At 41.0% G+C, this 23,656-nt stretch overlaps 1 protein-coding gene across 1 annotated transcript in view; it reads left to right on the top strand.

The window, feature by feature from the left end:
* Positions 1-4,823: 4,823 nt before the first annotated feature.
* PLCL1 (phospholipase C like 1 (inactive)) overlaps positions 4,824-23,656 on the top strand; it is a gene marked incomplete at its 3' end in the record, with an annotated part of 357,668 nt that continues 338,835 nt past the window's right edge. The window contains exon 1 of the mRNA XM_079710337.1: positions 4,824-5,147. Coding sequence (XP_079566463.1) covers positions 4,905-5,147 — 243 coding nt within the window. The 5' untranslated portion in view covers positions 4,824-4,904. The remainder of the gene's footprint in view (positions 5,148-23,656) is intronic.

Below are 23,656 nucleotides of genomic sequence, written 5' to 3'. Positions count from 1 at the left end.
TCAGGGTCTATGTGGGGTGATTCCTGAGGGGCAGTGTTAATGGACAAACACCTGGGCATTCTGTTCTCATGCAGGTAGTACAGGTTTGCAGCAGCCATCAGACATTGAAGGACATTGTCTGTAATTAGAGATTTCTTAAATATTTATTGTCTTTCAGTACTTGGTAGATTTATTAAACTGGTGAACCTAGATCTATCCTAAACAATTAGTAGCTTCTCATTTTTTTTTTTTTTTTTTTGGCTGTGCTGCATGGCTTGTGGGATCTCAGTTCCCTAACCAGGGATTGAATCTGGGCCACAGCAGTGAAAGCCCGGAATCCTAAACAGTAAGCCACCAGGGAATTCCCTGTAACTTCTCATTTTTGTAGGACTGTTATCAAGAAGTGGAGTGTCCTTCTACTTAGAAACAAAAGTAGTTGATTTTTATGTTTCAGTTACTGAAATAGAAGGGATGAAGGAATACCTGTCAAGAAAAGGTAATCTTGAATTTTAAGAGGTTGTATTAAGTTTTGCTTATCTTTCATTGACTTAGCATATATTGCTCTACTATAATATTTATACTATAAATTACCCTGCAAATTGCTTTTTCTTGAACTAGCAAATCAAAATGACTACAATGTGTATTGGGGAGCTCGGTGACTGAATATTAAGATATATGTGGCTCAGTTGAAAATGCTGTACTCATATTAAATGCATCTTTGAACTGGCTCTTAATATCAAAATATTCTTTCTTACATATATGTGGATCACAGGATAAATGTGTTTCCTCACACACTGATAAATCAATCAGCCTTATACTCCATCATGATGAACTAGAGGTAATGCTGGTGTTAAGAGAAGAGGTAGTTGTGCCTAATGTGAGTGGTCCCAGATTTGAAGGAGTGGTTCTTCAGAATAACTGAAGTCTCCAGGACGATCACGGGACTTGTACCCTATGAGAGCCTTGTGTAGTAGAAAGAGCCACAAGCTTTAAAGTCATCGTCTGGGACTCAAATCCTGGTTTTGTCTCTTGAGCAAGTGAATTGACCCTTTTGATCCTATGTTTCCTTATCTATAAAGTATAGATCAGAATTCTTCATAGAGGATTATCTGGTACATAGAAAGCAGTGATAAGTTCTCTTCCCAACTGTGATTTCCTGGTAATGTATAGAAAGTCTTACTATTCTCACTGGAATTTTCTTAGGCCTAGGGTTCTGAAGTGACTAACCTGAGCTGGAAGGACTACATTGACATACCAGGTCTTCGATTCTGGGCTAGGTATTTTCAGGTTTGCTGCAGCTGGCTAGGTTCCCATCAGTTGTTTTTCAGTCCAATTCTAGATTTCACGTTACTCCAATTTATAAGCATCCTTCTAATTTTGCAAGTACTTGCTTGGGTCTGCTCTGAGTTTTGCCCTAGGATGGAATTCCAGGATCCTTGACAATAAGAAGTCCTCAGTGACAGGGCCATTTTTCTTTATCAGAAGTGGTTGTTTTATTCAGTTAGAGGACTGCAAAGGTAAAGATTCTGTCCACAAATATTTATTGAGCACCTACTCTGCCAGGCATGGTTCTGGGAGCTGGAGGTACAGCACTGAACAAAATACACAAGTTTTTTATGCACATGGAGATTACATTCTCCATTTCAGTGGGGCAGAGACAGGAGGTCAGCGTGAAAGACTATATAAGTAAACAATTCCATGGACAGGACAGTTTATTTACAGTGATAAAATCCTATGAGAAAACAAAACAGAATAATATGAGTAACATGGTATGTGTGTGAGGTTGAAGGGGCAACATGAGATTTGCGGTCAGAGAAGACCTCTCTGAGGTGGTGACATTTGAATTTGACAATTTATGATTCTTACTCACATCCCTTCCCCCATCCCTCCCATTCCTCCAACTTCCAATTTGCCCATGAAGTGGTTGTCACATTACTTGGTGAATGATTGGGAGACAGGAGTTGTGGGTCATAGTAATTTGGAAAGGGTTTTTTTTTTAATGGAGGGTAGGAATGTTTATATGGCTGCTGATCCGACCAAGTCTGGCTACACCTTTCTCTCAGTCTTGGGAGTGGGGCCACAGAGTAGAGTCTGTGTATGGGTAGGAGCAGTTTCAATGGAGGGTTCTTTTTTTTAAAACTGCAAACATGAATATCAGGAGAATCCTTCTGAGCTTATGCTAGAGGACAACAGTATGAAAGACTTGATAGATCAGGGTCCAACTATATTCTCAAGGCAGAATGAATTAGACAACAGTCTGAACAGATGGTCAGAGCAAAGATGCGTGTGTGTGTGTGTGTGTGTGTGTGTGTGTGTGTTTGCCTTCACATGAGGGTGAGAGAGAAGGCTGCTAAGGGAGAAAAGAGATAAGAGAAGATTTCAATTGGCCATCATCTAGTTGAAACACCCAAAAAATTTTGTACACTGCATGCTCTACTTTCTGGTTTATTTTTTTGAAGATCACTGACTGTAAATGTTAGTAAGGTGACAGTAATTTTAATATTAAAAATAATATCAGGATGGTATACACAAACCATTTACATGGGAAATCCCTGTAAATGATATTAATATCATAGAACAAGATAATGAGTGAGATAACCACAGTTTTACATTTCTCAGAGGACAACCCAAGAATGGAATTTTTATGAGGGTAATACAGAAAAATAAAGCTCTGAAAGCAACTGTAGAAGACAGAAATAAAACATAGTAATACTTGAATACCAAAGAAAACAGTGATAGGTTAAAATAGGCTATATTTGTGAGTATAGCAAGTAAAAATATTTCTGAAGATGAAGGACGTGTATGGTTGTTTTAAGTCTGGGTGACCTTCTACTTCCTTCCTCTTGTCTGTGGGTTATAAGGGCAGATCAGTTGAAAGGAAACTAACTGAGTTTCCTCTCCTGTCTTTTACGTATGAGAAAGAAAGCAAAAAGCATTTGCTATTATGGATGCAGTTCTCAGAATCTCACTAGAGGGTGGTGTTGGTTCTAAAACCAGAGATTGCTAATCTGGTATATTCATTACCAGGCTGCATTTATATTTAAAGAAAAGGTAAAATCAAGCCTTCTCAGTCTTCCCTAAAAGTTGGTAAATGTCAAGTCTGAAAACTCCCAAGGGCCTCATCCAGTTCTGGCTGCTTGCAGCCCCAGAGGAGCCAGATAAAGTAGTGAAGAGATTACCGGAGGAGTTAAGTGGCAGATTCTAATTTCACCTCTTGAACTAACTAGTAGACAAGAAACTAAAGCTCTGTGGGCCTTCTTCTCATCTGTAAAATAAAAGGGTTGCGCTAGATGATCTCTAAATCCCCTTGCATCTCTAAAATTCTGACATTCTAACAAATTCTGGGTCTAAAGGCCAAAGAGTTTCTCATGTTCTTAGTCAAAGGAACAAGTAACATCTCAAATTATAAAATTATTAATAATTAAAATATAATTTAATGTTATAAGTAAGGTTTAACAGAGATTCTAATATTAAAAAGCCTTTAAATTAAAATGTCAAATCTTCTGTCCTACTAGGGAACCTCAGAGCCATCCTTTTTTCACCTGTCTGAGCATTCTGTGGTTAATTTCACTGCCTTAATGCATCATTCAAGGATATCGCTCCTCTTGCTAACTTGCTGGAAATGAGCAAAATATGTTTATATAGGATTATTTAGAGAAAGGAGGTTGAACCATTCATTATCAAATAGGGATGTTTTAGGGGAGAGATTAAATCCCCTACCTCACCTTGTGCTTAGCCAACATGCATCATATCTACGCTTTATGAGGAGCCACTCTCCAGAGGATTTAGTTGGTTTGGCTTCCTATTACCCTCAGCTCTTTTATCTGATTCCATTTCCTTGTCATATTTATTCACACTGCAGAGTGAACTGAAGATGTTTACACGGAAACTGAAGCAAATTATCCAGCAACAGGGTCCCAGTAAACCCTAATTTATCTCTGCATGGACTTAACTTCTGAAGGTGAGAGCCTGCAATTAACCCCTGATGGTGCGAAGCTGCACTCCGCGTCACCCCAAAGGCTTTGACCTTAATACTCAACACCCCATTTCCTCCAAATTGCTTTGCTTTGCAGACGAAGGTTTCCTTTCCCCCGCCTCTGTCCCATCCCCGGATTTTGTTGCATCTTCAGGTTCGTTTCGAACATCTAAACTTCCCTAAATCCACACGGATCGCCTCCGGGTGCGCACACGCGCGCTCTCACACCCCACTCGAGTACACAAGCCCGACTGGGTCGGCTCCGGGTTAGAGAACACATTCCATTCTTCGCGCTCCGGCACACCCCTCCCTAGTGGGGATTGGTCGGGCCGCCCCCCCCCCTCGGCGAGGCGAGGCTCCTAAGAGGCCCAGACGCCTGCCAATCCCCACGGGCTGTCAAAACAAGTCCTTCCCTCTCTGTCACAACAGAGCGGAGTGGAGGGCGCCGCTGCCGCCGCCGCCGCCGCCGCTGCCGCTGCCGCAGCCGCCGCACTTCCTGGGGCCACTGCGCCGCCGTCCGCGGGCAGGTGGCTGGTGCGCCGGGTAGCGGTCGCCGGGCTCCAGCCCCTCTCAGGCCGCGCGCGTCCCGGCCTCAGAGTCAGCCCGGCCAGGCGCCCGGTGCCTTTTGTCTGGCGCAGAGCGGGCGTTTGCATCACATTTCGGACACCTCCCTCTCCTTTTCGCCTCTCCTTCTCCCTCCCGCTCACATCTCCTCACTCCCGCCGCGGTCCCCCCAAGGACTGCCGGCCTCCTGGATCAAAGCCCGCGGACGTCTCTACTCGAGCGATGTCTCCTCTCCAGAAAGTTGCCGCCACCGCCGCAGCCACCGGGCGGTGAAACAAAGTCTGGCGCGGTCGCCTCCCGGTGCATGAGCGCACCCGTGCCCAGCGGCTGGACTCCGCTGCCGGGCGTGCCGCCTCCCCCCGGGTAGCCCGAAACGCGCTCGGCTATGGCCGAGGGCGCAGCCAGCAGGGAGGGTCCAGCGCCGACAGACGCGGCCGGGAGCGAAGACGACCCCCGAGTGGGCCCGGACGTCGCCTCCGGGGACGGCGTGGCGGCGGCCCCTGGGGGCCAGTGGAGGGGCCGTCGCAGCGGGATCGCGCTGCCCAGCGCTGCAGGGGCCCCGGCGGACGGCGAGGCCGGCCTCCTGGAGGCTGCGCGGGCGACCCCCCGGCGCAGCAGCATCATCAAGGTAAGCGAGGCCGCGCGGCCCCGGGAGCGTGGGTGTGGATGGTGGACCGCGGATGGGTCACGGGCCGGGGCAGGATGTATGGTGTCCGGAGGCCACGCAGGCTTAGCATTGTTTTCTCCCATCTCCTTCATGACCGAACCTTCCTTCCTTGTCCGGAGGTTCCCAGACTCAGTTCTTGGCTGTGAGAAGCAGAAGTGACTTTGTTTTTCTTGACAGAGGAGGAAAAGTTCCGCTCTGCGTCTTTGCGTTTTGATGGATGCTTTTCCTCATCTTCTCTGAAAGTTTCGCTAAGCCGTTGATATACGGGGGAAGGGAGGACTCAATATAAATGCAGACCCGCGGGATGGTTGTGCACTGCTCTCCAGCGAGAAGTTAGCTTCTGCCGCACAGTAAAGGAAATGCACAGTTTACCCTCAAGTGAAGCAAAACAAAACCCCCCAAACCCTCGAGACTCAAACTGTCCTGAGATCTCACGAAGCGTGAGCTTTCCCCGTAGGCAGGCAGAGTTTTCAGTGGCCCCTGCAGCAAAGAGCGATGGTGGAGCCCAGTTTCCGCGCTGCAGAGAGCGCAACCGAAAAGCAGCCAATCCACCAAGCAGCACCCCGGGTCCTTGTGGTTACCACCACATGCAGGGAAAACGCTTCTCGACCCCTCAATTACCAGTCAGGGTTTCTCTCCATCCATCTTCCTTCCACTTGGAGCTTGTTTCCTGTTTGAGATTTCATCTTGGTTGCATGACATCGGGATAAGGTCCCCTGGAAGTCAGAACCCTTCCACAGGCTTTGGAAAAGGGCCTTTTAACGTAAATGCACGTGGGTAATCTTCGGTACGTGACGTTAAAACCGATCTTGGTAGAACAGTCAGTATGAAACTACTTCCATGTAAAAGTAAGACAAAGATGATAATGAAGGATGGACTTGGGACTACTTACTATTCAATGTACTTGTGTTAATACATTAAAAACCCTTGCTCAGGTTTAAGCTGTGTATACACCACATAATACGTGTCTCTTTCTCAAGCTCTAAAACTGGAGCTTCTAGTGCCGGTGTGGGTAGACCGCTCCCCTAGTCCATCCATCCAGCTCCAAGTATAGTCTAGGCTTTCCCCCAGTACTGACACATGGGAGTTTAAAGCCACACAGGGAGATTTCTATATTAACAGAAGTGGGTGGTAGTTACAAATGACTTGTAGTAGTTTCTGTTATTTTGTGACTTTTAGATTATGTGAAAAGAAGTGTTCTATTCTGGGTGTGAATTTGGATAAAAAGGAAATGATCACTTTTTTTCCTTTTAACCCACAAGTCAGAAAGCATATTGCTTTGAATCTTAAAAAAAACATCACAATTAGATAGCACACATTTTGGAATCTAAGATGTAGGCACTACACGTGTTGTGTGAAAACAAGAGCCTCAAGATAGTTTAAAATATACCATCATAAAAGGCAGTGGGCTTTTTTGTTGTGTTGTAAAAAATGAAAGCAACAGAGTGTAAGGAATATACAAATTCTTGCAGCTAAGTTTGCAATTTTTAAATTTTAGTTATGTGCTGGTTGATATTCTCAGAAGAGTCCTTGCTGAGTAATGATGCCTCTGTTGTTTTGAAGTTTCTTTTTGTGACAAAAAAGGAGGGAAGCAACAGAGTAGCAGCTTGATTCTTTCCCTATTTAATAGTAAAATAAATATTTAATAAATGACCTTTAAAATTAAAGATACCAGAAAATGAAGTGAATTATTATTATAATCTTAAACTAGCTCTTATTGAAAAAGTAATATATGCATATGATAAAAACAAATGTTGCAAAGGAGTTTGAAGGGAAAACTCCCAGCCACTCCACATTCCCACTTACATGGTCCACCCCCATAGCTGTTAACACTTTCTTGTGTATCCTTCCAGTAATATTCCATGTATATATAAGCATATGTATCTGTACTTATCTGTGGTGAACTACTGATGCTGCTGATTTATGTAATAAAGTTTCGCTAGAGTTTATAGGCCTCATATCTTCAGATTTGCTCCAAACATTTTGATGTCTAGAGGGTTGTCTAAGGTCATTGTGGTGGGTCTGTTAATCTTCAAGGATAACCTGGTAGGTCATTGGTGGGTAGCGTTCCTTGGGGTCTATTCCCAGAGCCCTTCATTATCTTACAGTGGGGAAAGAGGCAGTTGGTGGACTCTGTGCCACTCCCTCTCTGAGATCAAGGACCTTTCTGTTGACATCTTGAATCGGCTGCGCCATGGTTTGTTCACTTTAGCATAGGAAAAATGAGAATTTCTAAAAAAGGTCTAGATCATATAAGAAATAAGTAGCACATGTTCTGTATTGAGAAAAGATTGCATTCTTCATAGTTTTGCCAAGAGTTCTTTTTATTTGGCACTGAAACATACACAAAAAAGAAAGGCTTTAGTACATTTTATATTAATCAAACTATTAAATGCTGTTCCAAATAGCCTTAGTACAGGGATAATTGATATTCATGATCATAACTCTGAGCCATTGAAAGATTGTGAATCATCAAATATCAAATTATTTTCAGCTCAATTTAGGTATTGTTTCTAGTCTAATTGTTTGACTGCTAATTCTCTATAAACATGGATATTAGATAAATCAGAATAGTGCATTCCTCTGTCATGCCAGAAAACAGACTGTCTTGTATATTAATAAAAGGAATGTTTTCAGTAAATTTGCCCTCCCTAATTTGCGAAAATATGTGTTTAGTTGAGAAAACAATTTCATTCTGAGCTGATGAAAACAATAGCATTTATCTTTACACATCTTTGGAAAGTCTTCTTTCTACTAAAATTATGTTTCTTCCCTTATATGCCCAGTCCTAAGTTTCAAAAAATTTAATGTGAGAGTTAAACTAGGTTCTCTTTAACTTGTCCATTTTTTCCCTGTGTTTTTCTGTGTGAGTTTTTGGACAACATTGACGTTGATAAATGTTGCATGTTTTTTGGTAAGTGCATTGTTATATACCACAATATTGCAATAGACTCCATCTTAATTGCTTCTTCATGACTTGTGGTTTAAAATTGCTTCTTCATGACAAGTTAGTTACATGCAAGGTTGATAATATCTAAAAATTATGTACTATTGTACATTCAAATATATTTCTACTTAAGGAATTAGACCATTTAACTATCTGGTACTTGATATCAAATGTATACATTTAAAATATTTAACATTTTAGATTATAGTTTACAGCTCTATAACTCTATAATAGAAATTTTTGGAAACAGAAAGCAGTGTAGCTTATTCCTTATGCCAGATGGCAGGAATTGAGATATAAAAGAGCAGTTGTGGGACTCCCCTGGCCGTCCAGTGGTTAAGACGCTGTGCTTCCAATGCAGGGGGCACGGGTATGATCCCTGGCTGGGGAACTGAGATCCCACATACTGTGCGACCAAAGGAAAAAAAAAGGAGTTGATTTGTCTCCCACTATATGTAATGTATTGAAGAGTTCTACTTATTTCGATTTCCTTTTTTTGCGGTACGCGGGCCTCTCACTGTTGTGGCCTCTCCCGTTGCGGAGCACAGGCTCCGGACGCGCAGGCTCAGCGGCCATGGCTCACGGGCCTAACCGCTCCGCAGCATGTGGTATCTTCCCGGACCAGGGCACGAACCCGTGTCCCCTGCATTGGCAGGCGGACTCCCAACCACTGCGCCACCAGGGAACACCTCGATTTCCTGTTGATTCTACTTCAGTATGAATTCTTGAGAAGAAATTATCATTTGGATCCCATGGACATAGGTGTGTGCGATGAAGATAGGAGTTGGAAATGAGGTGCTGAGACGTGCACTGAAGGAGCTAGAGTAGTGACTTCCATATTGTTCATGTCTCTTATTTTATATCATGGGCAGTCTCATTCTGTTATGTTCATTGTGGGGCTGGTGTAGTGAGTTTCTGAGCTGCAGCCTCAAAAATGCACCTTGGGTACCTGGTGACCCATATAAAAGTTATGGCTCTGGGCTTCCCTGGTGGCGCAGTGGTTGAGAGTCTGCCTGCCGATGCAGGGGACACGGGTTCGTGCCCCAGTCTGGGAAGATCCCACATGCCGTGGAGCGGCTGGGCCCGTGAGCCATGGCCGCTGAGCCTGCGCGTCCAGAGCTTGTGCTCTGCCACGGGAGAGGCCACAACAGTGAGAGGCCTGTGTACAGCAAAAAAAAAAAAAAAAAAAATTATGGCTCTCCTCAAAGGGGCAAGGGAAATTTTATGAAGTGCTGCCTACTATGAGTCAAGTACTAAACTAGGAGCTTTCATACATTATAATCAATCCTCATAGCAAACTCTGTAAAGTAGAGAAGGGAGGCATGGACAGCTACTGATACAATGTGGAGTCAGGATTCATACCCATGTCTGCTTAACATGAGAACTTGTGGTCTCATGCTGATTCTCAAATGCAGAAAGCCCATAATCGATGAATACTTTTTTAGGTTAGAAACAACATGAACATCTAAGAAAGTGGCATATTCTTTGGCTCCCAGGCTTGTGGGTAAACTATCTTGTCTCAGCTCCACCTCTCCAATTCAGAACACCTGGAAATGGATGACTCTAGAAAGGGATTGCCATTGCTTTTGTCTTTGGTCATTTTGTTAGGCCTGTACTGTATTTTAAAAGGTAGAGCAGCTTGGCAGATATTCTACTTGTTGTCAGTATATGAAAGGTACACCTGTTCTTTTACGCCTGGCCCACTTCTCCCCTGCCCATGCAGACAACTGAGTTTGTGAAGGATTGTATTCTCTTTTAGACTGATATATGGGGCATAGGAATATGTATTATTCTAGAGGAGTGATGAAATAGGGGATATTGTGTGGGAGCTCTGAAAACATTTTTTATAGGGACAGTTATGAAGGGAATTAGGTGTGACTGAAAAATAACTAAAAAATTTTAGACACATTATAAGTTAAATAGGCTTCTGTAGATTGGCGTGGGAATTAATCAGAATTTATAGACTCGTTTTCCTGTAGAAATATGTGTTAAAAGTTCCAAATAATCGACTTATGGGTGAACTTTGGATAAACAGCCTGATTGTACAGCGGGGCTGGCCAGCCTTACTGCGTGCAGTTAGTGTGCCTTGGTTGTTTCAGTCGTGGGTGCTCCTCCTGAGGAATGATTCATAAATAGCGTTGAATTTCTTGTGTGGATTTGTTTTATTATCCCAGTACCTTCAGTCAGAGTGTTTACTTTTCCTGAAATTGCCATAGAAACATGGTCACATTTCACCTTAGAAGTGGTTGCTTCTCATTGTGGTGCCTTTCTGATGTGATGTCTTATAGCATCTCTCAAGAGAATTCAGAATAAAATTTTGATAGAGAGCCTTGTCATGTTTTGATGAGAGATTTTAGAAGTACCTGTTGATTAGTGCTTGCTACTACCATCAGAATTAACAAGAATTTTTTTCCTTCTTGGAAAATATATTAAGGTTTAAAAGGTAGACATTAATTGCATAGCCACTGAGAGGTCAAACATACACTGCAATTAAGACTGAAGAGTTGTTTTTCCAGCCTTTCCCCTTTTACAGTAGAGAAAAAAGGTAATTAAATTTTGTACAGTAAAATGTCAATTGAACATTTATTACCAAATAACACCTCAGGCACCACAGGGTATTATGAGAAGACATCAGGGACAGCTGACTTTACCTTTGGTGCTCCTGAACAAACAATCCGTTAATGCTTCTAGGTAATGCCAGAGCAACTGGTTAGGCAGCATGCTGGGGAGTAATTCAAAGAAAGAATTACAGCAGGCTTCCCTGCTCCCCCAGTGACTGCTCAGCTTTAATAACTGTGAGCATTAAACATAATTCCATTTTCAGTAGCAAGTCTAAACTGAGACCTGTATAACATTGTACATTAAAAAAATTATCCAGCTGAAGATGACTAAACAGAAGAGGCAGGAGTAAAGTTCCTTTTTGAGTTTTCCATTGGGATCTCAACACTAATAGATGAGCCATTGTTTATTAGATGGGGAGAGAGAATAATTTGATTACACTTCCAATCTAAATCTAAGGTAATAAATCAGTAAACCTATTACAGTGGAGCCTGTGAGTTCTACAAAATCTCATATTTTAATGTTTTCTAATAATGTAAAAAAGGTTTATTTGAAGTTTTATCAAATCTTACTTATCTTTGCATCCCCAGTTCATCTCTGTATCTCAGCTCCTAAAAGGTTATGACAGACAGAATTTATTATAATTAATGAGTATACTAAATTGATAAAAACAATTAGAACTGAATGGTCAAGTTCTATAATGACAGCATTCTGTTTTGTTTTAATTCTTGGCCAATGTATTGTGTATTTCAGCTAACATTAGATGGCAACCAAATTATAGTGTGACAAAGTATTGGAATAGTCCTTCGGATTTAAAATTGGATTTGATTTCTGGTTTAATTTGTAACATTTTATGTGGATGTGTTGAAGAGAGATATAATCTAGTTTATTTTCACAGTACCATTTTAAATTACCTCACTAATAATTAAACAAGCATTACTTTGAGATAAGTAGGATTGCACATTGTGAGTAGAAAAGAATCATATTTATATTATCATTATCACTCCAGGAAGAAGAAAGGCAAGTTAATTTTGAAAACAATGTAATCCATCCAAAACAAAACAACATAACAACTAAACTATTTTAGTAAGTGTGCTTAGTTCCCAAAGATTTCTTAATTTGTATTTGTGAATTTATGATACCTGTTACTGGCAAGGATATTGTGTTTTTCCTTAACCACACAACTTTGTATTCAAAAGTTTAAAATCTTTGAAAGATAATATCTGCTTTCTTAAGTCTTTCACACTGACTTGTTCAAAAGCCTGTTAACAGGTGCAAATCTATACTAGACTGAGCTCAGGCAGTATGTATAAGTAGGCACACTTGTATCATTGTATGGTACTATGTAATGGTTAGAAATGATAGATTATATTCAGAACACCTTCCCTGTGAGATGTTGAGGAAGATAAATGCACAAGGAAGTAAAAAAGAGACAAAAAACAAACAAACAAAAAAACCCCTTTACTGTTAGCTGGGACCAAGATTATAAGGCAGAACTCTAGAAAGCTGGACCTGATCATGTTGTAGGTACTTTTCTCTGAGGCTCAAGTGATTTCAAACCAAAGCAAGCCAAGTAGCCTGTGTTCTTAAAGCCCATATCTTCCATCTCAGATCTGACAGCTGATGATGAAGGTGGGCTGCTCAGGAGCTCACCCCATCGGGCTAGAGAATAAGGAGTCAGCAGGAGGAGAATGTATTTCCCCTCCAAACCTCCCTTGGCTCAGGCTGGGTTAGGGTCTGGCTCAGGAAAAGGGCAACTGTGTGGGAAAAGTGAGTGTAAACTGCCTTGCTCTGCTTCCCTCCAGGTCAGCACGTTGTTGGGTGAGGGGAGAAAGAGGATACCATGCCATGTGCACTCTGACCTTTATCTCCTTTGAAAACTTCACCTCCACAAAACAGAGTCTATCAATGTCCTTGAACTTGCAGTCTTGTAACCATTTATCATGACTAATTTTTGGAGGAGGTAGTAGGGGCAGAAGTGGGGGATGAAGGTTGGCAGAGTCTGTGCTCCCCCTGGAGACTGACATGCAAGATGCAAAGACATCTTCAGCATTTAGTGAACTCCCCTTTTGAAATACTTTGGAATTATTGATTCCATGCTATAATTAAATTAAATTATATATTTAGATATGTTATTAATAATTAAATGCTTTATTTTTATGTTTAATCTAATAGATAAAACACCTAGGACATCTTGCAGAGATTTGCCTATTGAGAAATTTTCTTATAGTAATAGCAAATGCTTATATAAGTTGTATTATGAGTCTGGCATTGTTCAATTAATGTGTATTAATTCATTCAGTCCTCACAGTAACCATATGAGTTTAGTATTTTTAATTGTTATCTCCCTTTTTACAGTTGGAGAGATATGACTTGCCTAAGGTCACACAGCTAGTAAATGCAGAGCCAGGAAATGGACCCAAATGGTCTAGCTCCAGAGGTTGCTTTTTTTTTTTTTTTTTTTTGTGGTATGCGGGCCTCTCACTGTTGTGGCTTTTCCTGTTGCGGCCTTTCCTGTTGCGGAGCACAGGCTCCGGACGCGCAGGCTCAGCGGCCATGGCTCACGGGCCCAGCCGCTCCGCGGCATGTGGGATCCTCCTGGACCAGGGCACGAACCCGTGTCCCCTGCATCGGCAGGCAGACTCTCAACCACTGCGCCACCAGGGAAGCCCCAGAGGTTGCTTTTAATCTTTATGATGTACATCCTCTTAAATAATATTGATTTAAACCTTAGCTAGTATGCATGAAATAGCAGACATTATATAGCTACCTTAAAAACTAAGTTTAGCTGACAAATCGAAAAGAAACAATTCTGAAAACAACTTTGGGAAACTCTGATAAGGATTCTTTGATTATGTTTTTTTAGCTTCTTAACCTTTCATGTAAAATACCCATGACTTTACAATAATATCGTACGCCACTTTCCCTTGAGATGACTGGAACTACTCTTAGTACATTTTTACTCTTTTATCAGAATTAGCATCTTTACCATGTAGCAAGAATTTATGATCCAAGTTTGCTGTAAATTACACAGGCTAAGGATGGACTGTTACTTAATCAATGCAAACTGATATGATTTATTTTATAGTTTGATAGTTTTGTCTTCCAGCATCAATAAATCAGTAAGGAGTATCTGAGTTTCTAATCCAAGGAAGTTGGAATTTTGATAAGTGGTAGTGGATATGATGCTTTATTTTTTATTTTTTATTTTTTTTGCGGTACGTGGGCCTCTCACCACTGTGGCCTCTCCCGTTGCGGAGCACAGGCTCTGGACGTGCAGGCTCAGCAGCCATGGCTCACGGGCCCAGCCGCTCCACGGCATGTGGGATCCTCCCGGACTGGGGCACGAACCCGTGTCCCCTGCATCGGCAGGCAGACTCTCAACCACTGCGCCACGAGGGAAGCCCGATGCTTTATTATTAATATTTCTTCCCAATTACATTGGAGGTAGGTGAGTTCATCACACATATGAGGAATATTTGAGGAATTCCATTAAACTGAAAGTCTGTTTAATCATTTAATTCCTTTTTTGGGGGGTGGAAATTCCAAAAAAAAAAGGGAAATTTAAATATGTGAGTATGTCATGAAATTACTGTGCTTGTGGCTACTTTATTGTGTTGATGGTAGTGAGTCCATTCTGCTAGGCAGAGATACAGTACCATGGCCAAATCGTACCCAGAGGTTTGTCCCCATCACTTGGAGACTGGCCAGGTGTTAAAGGCACAGTCAGCTCTCTTGTTGAAAGACTCCTCATATGGCAGGTTTAATTACCTATCTGCCGTTATATTAAATAATTATTTATTTATTTATTTATTTATTTTTGTGGTACACGGGCCTCTCACTGCTGTGGCCTCTCCTGTTGTGGAGCACAGGCTCCGGACGCTCAGGCTCAGCGGCCATGGCTCACCGGCCTAGCCGCTCCGCGGCATGTGGGATCTTCCCGGACTGGGGCACGAACCCGTGTCCCCTGCATTGGCAGGCGGACTCTCAACCACTGCGCCACCAGGGAAGCCCTATATTAAATTATTGAAAGGACATAGGACTTTGGCTTTTTCTTTCTCTTCTCTCTCTCTTTTTTCTATTGCAGCATTTGCACAATGAGGTGTTTAGTCACATTCTCTTAAAGTGGAATTTTTTTTTTTTTTGGTAAAAACAATAAAGCTTTCCCCAAACATCTGAAATTTACAAGAAATATTTTCCCTAATACCTTCTCATGTTCAGTTAGTATGGAATCAACCTGGTTTTGTGATAAATGCAGTGGTATGTATGTGTGTACACACTTAATGCTAGACACATTGGAAGTCAGAAGCCTCAACAGCAGGTGACCTTTTATTCCCCAGCTTTATGTCCTACAGCTGGGATGATGGTCTTTATCCCAAGACATGTTTTTTATGAAAGTAACTGTGTGGGCTATGAGAAGCCACACTCAGAAATGTTAGCCAAACTCAGAAAAGTTTGATCAGAGTTGAGACTTTTGTTGTTTGAGGAGAAGAGAAAGAGGATCAATGTGTGCTAAAGAGAATGGAGTTGGATGGGACCATGTTTATAAATGGACAAAGTAATGCTTCAACAAATAGCTCTCTACCTGGATCATTCTGCCAGAAGTTGTACATTTGGGAATTCAAATTTTGGGGATTTTGATGGCTTTTTACTTCTTCTGGAGAGTCTTTTAACTAATTAACACCTCACACCTTAACACACCTAATAGTGAATACTCAGCTTAGGGCCCTTTGTGCCTAGAGATTCCTGGGAAGGACCTAAGAAGGACTGGCCTAGTTTGTTGGTGGGAATGCATGGCATTAAAGACAAGTTTTGTCTATTTTTCTGTTTTTCTAGCCCTAGCCCTAAGAAAGTCCAAGGAAATTCTTCATAGTTGCACCCTTAGCATGACAGGGTCACCAATACAGAGAAATGGCTTCTGGTAAACAAGATATCATAGAAGTTGGTGTAACAGGATGGAAGTAGTTGTGAGTGCTGGAATTAGCCATCACAACTTAAAACAAAAGACTCTAAGATTCCACAGACTCAGGGGACCATGAACTGTTGTGTTCAGCCACCATTTCCAGTCTTACAGGGAGGCAGCCTTTACTACTGCTCTTGTCCACCCCTTTTCCCCAGGCTAAATAAAGGGAGGACTTCGAGGGGGGAGGTAACCTTGGAAGGGGGTTATGGTTTCTGAAGAGAGCCTGTTCCTTTCACTTTCCTCATTTTGGGTGGAAGATCTCATGACCCTTTCTGAAGTTGAGAGAGAAAGGACTCAAGAGAATCATGTGTAAAGATTGGGCAGGTAATGGTGGTGGCATGGAACAGTTCCCCTCTCCACCAAGTCTCCCTGTAAGTTGGGACTGATGCTCATCTCTTCTCTGGAAGGTACTGAATTACCAGACCATCAGAGCCCTGATGCCATCCTGTTTGTGGAGGAAGATGGCCAGGCATCTTGCTGTGCCCCACCCAAAGAACCCATTTGAGCATAGGGACTCTAGTAACAAGAGGCTGGGGCAGGGGCTGGGTAAGTGGTGGGAGGAAGAGGTCAGTGTCCAAGCCAGATCTCTAAAACCAATATGATGAATGTGCAGGAAGAAGGTCACTATGGAGAACCATCAACTCCACGCAGAGTCAGCATTTGCATGCCTGCCTCACAGAGAGAACCAACAGTAAGTTCAGTGTTAACCTGAGGAGCAGAGAAAGCCAACCCAGTGGGGCCTTCAACATCCCTATGATGCCGTCTACGGGGAGACCGTGGCCTTTCCTATCCCTCCTCCAGCCCAACCCTAGAAGGGAAGTGTAGGGAGGAAGAGAAAGAGAGAAGCGGGTAGACTAGACCTACCCCCAGCCACGGCAACTACCACCACCATTTTAGCTCGCTTTGGGGACTATGGGATGGAAAGAGGACCTTAAGTTGAACATGAGATTGAAGTTTTAAAATGAATAGGAACGAGTTTTTAAGGGCTTGAAAGAACCCTTCTAATAACTGAAAGAGACTGACACATTGTGGAATCTGAGTGCGTTCAGGTATTAGTGGTAACTGGAGTACCCAGGGGCAAGGGGATCTGAGATGGCATAGTTGGGAGGGAGCAGCTGTGGGAAATATTAAACTCACTTGTTTGTACTCCAGCAACTTAAGACTGCTTAATTATCCAATTACATTATTATAGAATTGGAGAGCTTGAGATCATTCTCTAATTCTACCCCTTCACTTACCAAGCATATCTAAGAATGGGAGAAGGATGGGAGAGATGGTCCGCCATCTCTCCCATTCTTCCAGGGAGCCACTAGAGAGATTGTTTATGACACCATGGATAGGTTATGGAGGCTTCTTTTACAATTTCATGGTATAGAATAATAATAGGCAAGAACATTGTCAAGATCTTACATTATTTTTAATTCTTACAAGAGTCTGGCAAGACATAGCTATGGTTATCATTTCAACCTTACAGAAAAGGAAGCCAAGGCTCTGTGAGGTAGAGAAACTTGTTCCAGGTCTCACAGATATTAAGTCTGTGTGTCTTTGGTAGGGTAGGTGTGGGGGAGGGCAGAATTTTTTCCTCCCTATTTTCTTTATCCCTCAAACTTGCAACCCCCAGTATCCCAAATTTCCAAAAAAAAAAAAAAAAAAGATTTAAGAATACGTTGATCTGGTTGCATGGGGCCAGTGTTAAAACTAAGCTGAGGTGGTTCAACCCTGAATTGTTCTGCAGTGAAAGCAACCACCACATCTACTGTGCTAGGGGCACATATTTCAGTTGAAAGTCAGAAGGATCTAAGAAACTACAGTAGATTTGAGGGGATTGTTTTGGCATACCTTCTAGATTGCAGGTTTAGGTTTCTTACTCTTCAAAACCTACATTTTAGAAACCCTAACTGTTAGTTTTCTATTGTTGCTTTGACAAATTATCATAGTGTCTTCAAACGTAATTTTTATTTATTATAATAAATTTATAAATTTATTATCTTACAGTTCTAGAGGTCTGTAGTCTGAAATGTGTCTTGCTTCACTAAAATCAAGGTATTGGCAGGGCCGTGTTCCTTTTCGGAGGTTCTAGGGGAAAATCCTTTTTCTTGCCCCTTTCAGCTTCTAGAATCTGCTGCATTCTTTGGATCACAGCCCCTTCTGTTTTCAAAGTCCAGCAACAGCCAGTGGAGCCTTTCTCGTCTCACACCACATTTAACTTTTAGTTTTTACCCTGCCCCATTCTAAATCTTCTGTCTCCCTCTTCCATATTTAAGGATCCTTTTGATTACATTGGGTTCACCCAGATAATCCAAGATAATCTTCCTATTTTAAAGTCAGTTGATTAGTAATCTTAATTCCATCTGTAATGTTAATTCCCCTTTGCCATGGAACCTAACATATTCACCGGTTCTGGGGAATAGGACATAAAGATCTTTGGATACCATTATTCTATCATATCCTGGTTTTAGAACTAGGTCATTGTTGTAGTGATGATTTTTTTTCCCATTCCAGATGAATTTTATTAGCTTCTTTAAATACAAATATAATTTGTTACCAATATGAACAGTCCACTGGATTAAGATTTAGGATTTTGATAGTAGTGTTAATAAAAAACAATTAGTTTATGGATTTTGTGAACATTTCATTTCTAACTGCATCTGCATTTTTACATGATATACATTTTTTTTGGTGGTACGCGGGCCTCTCACTGTTGTAGCCTCTCCCGTTGCGGAGCACAGGCTCCGGATGCGCAGGCTCAGCGGCCATGGCTCATGGGCCCAGCCGCTCCGTGCCATGTGGGATCTTCCCGGACCGGGGCATGAACCCGTGTCCCCTGCATCGTCAGGCGGACTCTCAACCACTGCGCCACCAGGGAAGCCCCATGATATACTTTTTATACATTAATATATAGAGCTTTAATAGAAAATTAAACTAAAATACCCTTAGAGTTTACCTCATAATAGTTGAATCTACCTCTTTACAGATTTGGAAACGGAGACTTAGGGGGATACTTCCACAAATCATAAAGCAAATTGGTGGAGAACTGGTACCAACATCTTTCAACTTTTTATTACCTCAACTTCATAAGATTTAAAAAGAAGGAGATTCAGATTTCTGGATTTTATTCTTAGTATATCTTCACAAGAACTGCAGAATGACTTTCAGGTTCTCACAACATTCTTGTGCATTTGATTTGGTTCTGAGTAGAATGTACTTCTGAAAACTCTCTGGGAAAATTGATTCAGCTGGTCTGTTTTGGGCAGATATCCTCTACTATCTTCACTGTTAAAAGTATAAAACTTTATAAATTATAATTGGAAAGAAGAGATGATGTTCCAGACAGAGGAAGATTTTTTTGTGGTTAAAGATGTGGGTCTTCTTTTTTTTTTTCTTTGAGAGGTATTTTAATGAGTCCTGGTGGCTAGTGTGTAAGATCAATTATTTATTTTACCCACTTTCAACTTAACTGAATAAGTTTCATTAGAAGAATCATATTGTGGAAGCTACTCATAACAGCCATACACAAAACACACACTTACCGGGGTCATTACCTGTGTTCCTGTATGTATTGTCAGAGGAAAGGAGTTTCCAGCCTGTATGGCAATGCAAGGTGTTAAAATAAGAATAAAGCCCACAGTTTCCTCAGTGGTGCATATATTAAAGAGTAATTTCCAGGCAAGCTCACATCATAGAGAATGAACTACTGTCTGGTTTCATGGATAGTAAGACCAGCTTATGGAATGTTTTCCATTGTATAAAGCCTGTTAAAAGCCAGAAGAGGGAAATAGCATTCTCCACTGACATTGGGATCAACTGAGGATGGGGTGGGTTTAGTGGCATTAAATAAAATTTAATAAGTTGGAATCATAATTTTAAAAAATCCTGGATGTGAATATTAGATATTTATTTATATAAAATGAAAACTTTGCTCCAGATAGTTTTGTTGTTCTGAACTTCAAGAAAAGTCTGGAGAAACCGAACTGTGACTTACGTCCTTTAACAGCTATGTTTAATATGTTATTTTCTTTGAAAAATCTGCTTTCTTACAAGGTACAAAACATTGCTCTGAGGCTTTTTATGGACATAAAAGCTCAACTTTGTGTTTATCTGATTATGTCTTAGATCCTTCTGAACTCTTATTCATGGTTTCAGTTTTGACAATTGAAAATGACTTGAACATTTTAAAGGACAAGTAGATGACTAAGGTAGATTATTTGTCTTATTCCTATAAGGATCTTGGTACTATGACCCTCGAGGGACTGTCTTTGTAGTTTTCTTCAAGTACTCTTCTTCTTTTATAATTTGGGTGTTTTCCTTCATAAACTATTCTGTTTCTATCTTCCAGAAGTGTATCATTGGTGGTACAAACAAAAGCATTGTTTGCTTTAGATGGCTGGCTCGACCTACATCAGAATTTTAACTTTCACTATTAAAAGTCTTTATTAAAAGAGGAATTTAGCTGAGAATATTTATACACAAATCTCTGAGCCTTTGAAATGAGGGAGTTCATTCTCCATATTTATAAATATTTGCATTTATTGGGAAGCTAAGTTGCTCTACGAAACATATGTTTTCTTAAACAAGATAGAAATTTATTTCTCTAATAAGTAACATTCCATAACTAGGCCGTTTCTTCTGAGTCAGGTAAGTGGCTCTGATCCATAAAGTAATTCAGGGATACAGTTTCCTTTTGTCTTCCTTTTGGCCATCCTTTAGGATGTTGTTTTGTCCCTTTGATTAAACTGGCCCATTACCACATCCCCCTTCTGTCCCATAGGAAGGGGGAAAAAGAAAGTGGGGGGCAAGCAGTTTGCTTTTAAGGAAGTTATCTGTAAGTTGCACATATCACTTATACTTTTATCCCATTGGCCTGTTAGCCATATAGCTATACCCAGCTGGGAAATGTAGTCTCTATCTAGGTAGTATGTGCTCAGCTTAAAGTTTAGGAGATTCTTATTAGTAAAATGAAGCAAAAGAGACTTGTAAATTTTGTTAAGGTTAAAATAGTCATAGAATATATTCTTAACTGGAGAAGGAATCAAAGTGTTTTTGAAGGAGTTAAACATGACTCTGATATGTTTTTAGGTTCCCACTGTTTGATCTGGTTAGGGCAACTGATGAGAATATGGCTCATGTGCTACTAGGTCCTATTCCAATACCTGTATGAACCAGTTAACTTCAAAATTATGTTTCACAGGCATGAACCACACTTTGAATCCTGACTTGCAAATTCATACCATATGTGAAATACAGAGAAACCCCAAACAAGGACAATCCAGGATATCTAGAGTAGCTACCGTGTACCATACATGTTGGGAACATGTTGGGAAGGAATCTGATGGACTGTCTTAGGTGAGCATTTGGAGGGTGTCAGGTGCATAACTGCACTAGAGTAGGAGCCTCTGTAGATGTGGGGATAGTGGCCTCTAGTCAGCAAGGAGCTCCCTTTCTTACAAGGGAGCCAATTCCATTTTCAGGCTGCTTTTGTTGTTTGAAAAATTCTTATGTTGAGCCCAAATCCAATTCTTCTCTGATGCATTTCCTAGTCAGTCCGATTTCTCCCTCAGGAGCTAGAAAGAGTAAGTGAAATACTCATGTGAGAACTATTGACATAGTTGAAGGGAGTTATATGGATGTCTCCTCCCACACTCCCACAATAGTAGTGACCCCTGACATTTATTGAGTGCTTACCATGTGCCAGACACTGTTTTAAGCACTTTACATCTATTAACTAATATAATTCTCACTAGGTTTATGAAGTGGTGGATATCTACCCTATTTTCACAGATGAGGAGATTGAAAGACAGGCAGGTTAAATAACATGCTCAGATTCACATAGCAAATAAGTGGTATGTTCTGATTTGGCAGTGTTCCGTTTAAAATGTTGTTCCTAGACTGCAACATTGGTTACAATACTAGGGGCACTGTGGTCCACTATAGTGGACTGTTTTACCTCCATTTTTCTGGAGGCTGTATTTCTATGAATATAATAATCAGGGGAATTTTCTTTCTGGGGAAAAAAATACCCAACATGTTCCATTGACAGCAGTTCAGCAAGTTGTCTTTGTATTCCAGATGCTGTGCTTCTGAATTTGGGAGGATCTGATGGGTTGAATGAAGCCAGGCTTGATATGGCAGCAGCATTCAGTTTAATATGATATATAAAAGCATTGTATTTTTCTTAAATAGGGGCGTAATTGGTAAAAAAAAAAGTAGTTAAGATTTTCTTAATAGCTATGTGAAACAATGGAGGTAAAATGGGATTAAGAGAATGACTAGAAGTTTCCAGAATTAGTTGCTAAGTCTAGGAGGTAATATAGCACTGCCATTAAAAGGGTAGGCCCTAGAATTGGACTACCAGAGTTGGAGTCCCAGATTCTCTACTTATTAGCTCTGTGATATCAGGCATGTAGCTTAATCTCTTTGACCCTCCTTCAGCTTCATTATTGTAGTAGAACCCACCTCATAGGGTGGTTGGGAGGATTAAATGAGAGGAGTCATGTAGAGTGCTTAGCTAAGTAAGCTAAGCACATAGTAGACAGTCAATAAATGTTAGTTATTATAACTTGGAAATGGAAAAGATAAAATCTGAGACTAGTGTTGAGGTACAAATAGTCAGAACTTTTCAAAGACATAAAAGAATAAAGGAATCATTAAATAAAAATAATTCTTAAGATTTTGGTCACAGAGGACTTTGAAGAGAGTGGTATCTTTGAGTCATGGAGCAAAACCTGTCTTGTGGCTGTTGTGTATAACCTGATTAGGGTTGGGGTGTTCACCTTTCTAAAGTGATGGGAACTCCACTGTCTCTGCTCACGGTCATTGGAGTTGTAGAGATTGGTTATCATTGTCTTTTCTCTGATTTCTTGCAGCATTATGAAGAAAAATGCACAGAAACTTTGATTTTAATTGATATAGTCAGTTATTAAAAAAGAAAAAACAAACCTGCCCATCCCTACTAAAAAAGTTCTGTAAACCAACCAGCAGTGTTTCTAATTGTTACCCTCTTTAGTCCTTCTTGACAAGACAATTGCACAGGTTTTGCTAGAGGGTCAAGTTTGTGGAAAGATGGGTTTCAACTTCCTCAAATTCTAGAGTAAAAGAGTGAGCTATATGTGAAAGTTCAGTGAATGATTTTTAAGTACTTATGCTTATGACACAGTGCTGTGTGCTCGGCTTTGATTATTCTCTTGTCTAAAAATCTCATAATAATGAACTTTTTTCTTGCTACAAGTTGATTGAAATTTTAGAAACAGCTCCCATAACCTCCACCTTGACAATTACTCAGCCTTAAGGGACACTTAAAACTTGATAAAGACATCTATTAGAAATAGCTTCCTCATTAATTTAGCTAAACCTTTCACATTTCAATTTCAGTTTACAATTCAACTAAATCTTTGCTTTTATTAAACAGAGACCTCTTACAGCTAATTACTTCTGACTCCTTTTTTTTCTCCTGGAATTAGGCTTATTTTGGGAAAGTTTGTGAATATAAACAAAATGTGAATGAAAACTTGACTCAAAGTATTAAAAAAATCATGTCTGACTCAGACTCAGGTTTACAGTGTGTTTAAATTTGTTTTCCTTGTTAGACTGTAAATTCCTTAAAAGGAAGAGCTCATTCAAACCTCTCAGTCTGTGGTCTCTAAAAGAGAGGGTATAATGCTCTGTAAAAATGGGGACCTTGAGCTGTGTGACTCTTCTCCAGTTGCAAACCATTCAGAAGAGGACTTGGAGAAATGGTGGAGCACAAGATGGAAAAAAGCCTTGGTCTCTTAACCACCATGTGGAAGCTTATCTCCTGACACTTAATGATTGGAGATTGGCTGCCTGGCAACTGCTGAGCAGGCTTGACATTTAAAAGAGACATAGTCGTGTGGCTGACAGGGTCTTGGTGCTCCGGCCTGGTGTCAGGCCTGAGCCTCTGAGGTGGGAGAGCCGAGTTCAGGACATTAGACCACTAGAGACCTCCCGGCCCCATGTAATATCAATTGGCAAGAGCTCTCCCAG

The sequence above is a fragment of the Hyperoodon ampullatus genome (assembly GCF_949752795.1).
Source record: "Hyperoodon ampullatus genome assembly, chromosome: 8".
NCBI classification, from domain to species: Eukaryota; Metazoa; Chordata; class Mammalia; order Artiodactyla; family Ziphiidae; genus Hyperoodon; species Hyperoodon ampullatus.
This window is presented reverse-complemented; position numbering and strand designations above follow the sequence as displayed.